This window comes from Physeter macrocephalus, chromosome 4 (assembly GCF_002837175.3).
Source record: "Physeter macrocephalus isolate SW-GA chromosome 4, ASM283717v5, whole genome shotgun sequence".
NCBI classification, from domain to species: Eukaryota; Metazoa; Chordata; class Mammalia; order Artiodactyla; family Physeteridae; genus Physeter; species Physeter macrocephalus.
In genome coordinates, this window is record NC_041217.1 from 60413569 (window position 1) to 60419879 (window position 6311).

General features: G+C 35.5%; 1 protein-coding gene across 7 annotated transcripts in view; it reads left to right on the plus strand.

Annotated features, from left to right (window-relative positions):
- DCAF6 (DDB1 and CUL4 associated factor 6) overlaps nucleotides 1-6311 on the plus strand; it is a 170259-nt gene that overhangs the window by 37856 nt on the left and 126092 nt on the right. For all 7 annotated transcript variants that reach the window (XM_024116668.3, XM_024116670.2, XM_024116672.3 and 4 more), the window contains one exon: nucleotides 5706-5798. In XM_024116668.3, coding sequence (XP_023972436.1) covers nucleotides 5706-5798 — 93 coding nt within the window. The remainder of the gene's footprint in view (nucleotides 1-5705; nucleotides 5799-6311) is intronic.

The following is a 6311-nucleotide window of genomic DNA, read 5'->3' on the forward strand; positions in this document are numbered from 1 at the left end:
TGTTGATGATATATCTTGAAACTACTGAAGTCATTTGTTAGTGCTAATAAATTTTTCGTGAAGTCTTCAGGATTTTCTATCAATACATATATTATGAGGTCATCTGCAAATGAAGATAGTTTTATGTCTTCATTTCCAATTTAGATGCCTTTTATTTCTTTTTCCTGTCTAATTATTCTGGCTGGGGCTTCCAGTAGTATGTTGAATAAAAGTGATGAGAGTGGACATCCTTGTCTTGCTCCTGATCTTAGAGGGAAAGCTTTTTTCAACCTTTCACCCTTGAGTATGTTGTTAGCTGTGGACTTGTTATATATGGCCTTTTTTATGTTGAGGTGTAATCCTTCTATTCCTAGTTTGTTGAGAATTTTTATCATGAAAGATGTTGAATTTAGTTAAATGCTGTTTGTGCATCTATTGAGACAATCATGATTTTTACCTTTCATTCCATTAGTGAGGTGTATTCCAATTATTGATTTCTTTATATTGAACCATGCTTGCATTTCATTGATAAATCCCAGTTGATTATGGTGTATGGGTCAATGATACTTAAAAAAAATTTTTTTTTTAAAAATTTTTTGTCTGTGCTGCGTGGCATGTGGGATCTTAGTTCCCTAACTAGGGATCGAAGCTGCACCTCCTGCATTGGAAGGGCAGAGTCTTAACCTCTAGACTGCCAGGGAAGTCCTGGTGTATGACACTTTTAATGTGATTTTGAATTTGATTTGCTAGTATTTTCTTGATAATTTTTGCCTCTATATTCATCAGAAATGTTGGCTTGTAGTTTTCTTTTCCTGTAGTATCCTTGTCTGGCCTTGGTGTGAGGGTAATGCTTACCTCAGAAAATGAGTTTAATTCTTCTTGAAACATGTGGTAAACATTTAAAGCCTGAGGAAGCTATCTGGTCCTCGGCTTTTTTGTTGTTGTTACTGTTGGGAGGTTTTTTATTTAATCTCTTTACTCATTATTCTATCCAGATTTTCTTTTTTATGATTCAGTCTTAGTCAGTTATATGTTCCTAGAAATTTATTCTAGGTTGTCTAATTTGTTGGTGTATAATTGTTCATAGTAGTCTCTTATGACTCTTTATGTTTCTGTGGTATCAGTTGTAATGTCTTTTTTATTTATAATTTTATAATCTTGTTAAGTCTATCGAAATGTTTGTCAATTTTGTTAATCTTTTCAAAAAAACAGCTTTTAGTTTTTTTGATCATTTCTGTTATTTTCCTGTTCTCTATTTTGTTCATTTCTGCTCTGATCTTTATCATCTTCTTTCTGCCAACTTTGGGCTTTGTTTTTCTTTTCTAGTCCCTCAATGTGTAAATTTAGGTGGTTTATTTGAGATCTTTCTTTTTTTCTTAATGTAGGCATTTATTGCTATGAACTTCCCACTGAGAACTGCTTTTGCTACATCCCATGTGTCTTGTTTCCATTTTCACTTGTCTGAAGATATTTTTTGATTTTTTTTCTTTGATGCTCTGGTTGTCCAGGAGTGTGTTATTTAATTTCCACATGTTTGTGAAATTTTCAGTTTTCCTCCTGTCAATTTCTATTTTCATACCACTGTGGGCAGGAAAGATACTTGGTAAGATTTCATTCTTTTATTTTTTGCGGTACACGGGCCTCTCACTGTTGTGGCCTCTCCCGTTGCGGAGCACAGGCTCTGGACGCGCAGGCTCAGCGGCCATAGCTCACGAGCCTAGCCGCTCTGCGGCATGTGGGATCTTCCTGGACCGGGGCATGAACCCGCGTCCCCTGCTTCGGCAGGTGGACTCTCAACCACTGCGCCACCAGGGAAGCCCAGATTTCATTCTTTTAATGTTTGCTAATACTTGTTTTGTGGTCTAACATGATTTATCCTGGAGAATGTTCTGTGTTCACTTGAGAAGAATGTTCTGCTGCTGTTGGATGGAATGTTCTGTATGTATCTGTTAGATTCATTTGATCTAAAGTTTAATATGGGTCTAATGTTTCCTTATTGATTTTCTGTTGGTATGATTTATCCATTGTTTAAAGTGGGGTGTTGAAGTTTGCTACTATTATACTGTTCTCTTTGTCTTCCTTCAGACCTGATATAGTCATTCTTTTTTTTTTTTTTTTTTTTTTTTTTGCTGTATGCGGGCCTCTCACTGCTGTGGCCTCTCCCGTTGCGGAGCACAGGCTCCGGACGCGCAGGCTTAGCGGCCATGGCTCATGGGCCCAGCCGCTCTGCGGCATGTGGGATCTTCCCAGACTGGGGCACGAACCCGTGTCCCCTGCATCGGCCGGTGGACTCTCAACCACTGCACCACCAGGGAAGCCCAGTCATTCTTTTTAATTTTAGACATTCTAATAGATATTTAGCAATAGCAATATGTGGTTTTAATTCCTTGCGCTATCTATTTTTACATACAGTCATCCCTCCATATCCACACGTTCCGCATCTGTGGATACCGAGGGTCGACTGTATTTCTCCATTTTATATAAGGTACTTGAGCATCTACAGACTTTGGCATTTGTCAGGGGGTCCTGGAACCCATCCTATTGGATACCAAGGGAATATGGTATTCATCTGTATCCCTCAAACTTCCTAAGCTTAATAGTTCCAGTCCCTTTTTTTAAGATTCTGTAGTATATTCTATATAAATAATCATGTCATCTGAGAATAAAGATAGGTTTACTTCTTTTCTTGTCTGGTTTCCTTTTATTTCTTTTTCTTGTCTTATTGTGCTGTCTAGTACCCTAGACAGTGCTGAACAGAAGTGGTGAGAGCAGGCATCTCTGTCTTGTTCTGATCTTAGAGGGAAAGCATCTAGTCTTTCATTATTAAGTATGATGGTTTTTTAACAGATGTGCATTGTCCGGTTGAAAAAGTTCCATTCTACTTTGCTGAGAGCTCTTTTTATGAATCGTTGTTGGATTTTTTTCAAAGGTCTATTCTGCCTTTATTGCAGTGATCATATGATTTTCTTTTTTAGTTTGTTAATATCATGGGTTACATTGATTAATATTTGAGTGTCAAACCATTCTTGCATTTTCCTTGAGTCATGATGTATTATCTATTTTCATATATTGCTTCATTCAGTTTGCTAAAATTCTGTTTTAGAGTTTTTGTGTGTACATTAAGGATATTGGCCCATAGTTTTCTTGTATCAATGAGTTGGTAAGTGTACTGTTCTTTTTAATTTTCTAAAAGACTTGGTACAGAATTGTCATCTTTTATTTTAAAAAAATACTTGGCAAAATTCACCAACAAAGCAGTCTGGGTGTGGAGTTTTCTTTGTTGAAAATTCTAACTACAGTTTGTTAATAAAAATGGACAATGTCTTGAGTAAATTTTGTTTAGTATGTGTGTTTCAGGGATTTTGTTAACTCCCCAAGTTGTGGAATTTATTTGATAAAGTTGTCCACGGTGTTCTTTTATTTGTTTAAATATTTGTAGAATGTGTAATGATGTCACTGCTCTCATTCCTGATATTGGTAATAAGTTACCCCACCCCTTCTTTTTCTTGGTTAATCTGAGTAGAGGTTCATTAACTTTGTATTTTCAATGCACCAGTTTCTGGTTTTATCAATTTTCTGTGTTTTCCTTTTTCTTTTTCATTGATTTCTGCTCTTATATTCATTATTTCCAGTCTTCTTTTGACTTTTGATTTCATTGGCCTTCTTGTTATACCTTTTTGAGTGGAAGTGGAAGTCATTGTTATGGGACCTTTATCCTTCTAATTAGGTGTTTTTGTGCTGTAAATTTCCTTCTAAGCACTATGTTAGCTGCAACCCCAAAATTGAGATATGTTGTGCTTTTATTGTCATTCAGTTAAAAATACTTTGTAATTTATTTTTGATTTCTTTTTTGACTATCTGCTATTTTATAGTTTTCAGATATTTCTTTGTGTTAATGATTTCTAATTTAATTCCATTTTGGACAGAGAACATATTTTATGGGACTTGAAGTCTTTTAAATATATTGATATTTGTTTTATGGCCCATAGTAAATATCTTCTGTATTGGTAAATATTTCATGTGTACGTAAAAAGAATGTATATTCTGCTGTTTTTGGTTGTTTCAGATGTGATAGTAAATCTGGTCCTAGTTACTCCACCCTGACTGAAAGTGGAAGTCAGTAATTCCTTCATTTTTCTTAAATTTAGGTATAGTTCACATTCCATAAAATTCATCTCTTTTAAGTGTTCAGTGCAGTGCCTTTTTACTATATTCATAAAGTTGTATAGCTGTCACTGCTATCTAATTCCAGTATATTTTCACCATCCAAAAGAGAAAGTCCATACCAATTATCAGTCACTCCCATTCCCACTCCAACAAGCTCTTGGCAGTCCCTAATCTGCTTTGTCTCTGTAAATAAGCTTATTCTGTACTTTTTATGTAAATGAACCATATAATATGTGGCCTTTCAGACTGGCTTTCACCTAGCATACTTTTTTAAGGTTCATCCATGTTGCAGCACGTATCATTATTTCTTTTTATGGCTGAATAATACTTCATTGAATGGATATTTTGTTATGAGCAAATGGGTTAGTCACATTTTGTTTATTCATTATTTGGTGAATATTTGAAATGCTTCCCTTTTTGGCTGTTACGAATAATGCAGCTGTGAACTTGAGTGTGGAAGTTTTTCTGTGACATGTTTTCAGTTCTCTTGGGTATACATTTTGTTGTGGAATTGCTGGCTCTTAGGGTAACTCTGTTTCAGTTTTTGACTATACTGCCAAACTGCTTTCCAAATAGCTGTACGATGTTGCATTCCTACCAGAAATGTATCAAGGTTCCAATTTCTTGACATTCTCTCTAATTCTTCTTATATTCTGTGTTTTCCTTTTCTTAAATTATTATAGCCATCTTAACAATGTGAAGTGGTAATTCATTGTGGTTTTAGTTTTCATGAAGATTGAGACTTATGTTTCCTTCTAAGAGCTTTAAAGTTTTGGCTCTTACATTTAAATCTTTGATCATTTTCAGTTAATTTTTGTATATGATGTGAAGTAGGGATCCAGATTCCTTCTTTTGCTTGTGTATATCCAGGTGTCCTAGCACCATTTGTTGAAAAGATTATTCTTTCTCCATTGAATGGTCTTGGACTCCTTCTCAAGAATTACCTGACCATAAATTTATGGCTTCTTTCTGGACTCAGTTCCATTCCATTGATTGATATGTCTATGATCATGACAGTACCACACAGCCTTGGTTACTGTAGCTCTGTAGTATTTCTAATTCTTTTTTTTTTTTTTTGCGGTATGTGGGCCTCTCACTGTTGTGGCCTCTCTGTTGCAGAGCACAGGCCCCGGATGCGCAGGCTCAGTGGCCATGGCTCACGGGCCTAGCCGCTCCGCGGCATGTGGGATCTTCCCGGACCGGGGCACGAACCCGCGTCCCCTGCATCAGCAGGCGGACTCTCAACCACTGTGCCACCAGGGAAGCCCTTCTAATTCCTTTTTAGGTGACTTGGTTTTATGTCTCTGGATATAAAATGGACTAATTAAAATAAATTTAAATAAAACTTAAGAAAGACTTATATTTCATTGTGAATTTATAGAACATTGTGCTTGCCAAATGGCACTCAGTATGTATTTTCACTAAGTAAACTGGTAAATACTATTTACCATAGACATAACGTCATTAGTGATATAAATTTTGAACCATCAAGCTAAGTGAAGATGGCAAACTTATTTTACTTTCAGTCTGCTTAAATTTCTTTTTTGCTTTCTTTTTAGGTTAATACGATCTGTTGGAATGAGACTGGAGAATATATTTTATCTGGCTCAGATGACACCAAGTTAGTAATTAGTAATCCTTACAGCAGAAAGGTAAAGTGGTTTTAAAAATCTACAACTTAATGAGAGAAAAAAAAAATCAAGAAGCTAGAAATCAAGAAATAGTGAATAAGCAGGGAGTGGGCATTTGTAAAGAATATCCCTATTTTTCTAAAGTTATATAATTTGGTAGTTATCACATGCAAGTTCCTTAGTTTCTTTAAGAAAACATTAGATTTCATTCAGCCTTTTGACTCTAGAAAATTTAAATATGCTTCATTTTATGCATGTGGATAAAATTGCCAAAAGTGACATTATCTCAATAAGCCATTCTTTGGGGGAAAAATGTGATGTTTTTTCTTTTATGCTCACAGAATCTAATCTTCAGCCAAGCAATTTAAGAAACTGAATTTTATCAGTTACAAACAGTGGCTAGGTTCTAATGAAATGCTTTATAACATCCAATTCAGTAAACTGGGATATCATATTGAGTTTTTTTTTTTTTTTTTTTTTTTTTTTTTTGTGGTATGCGGGCCTCCCTCTGTTGTGACCTCTCCCGTTGCGGAG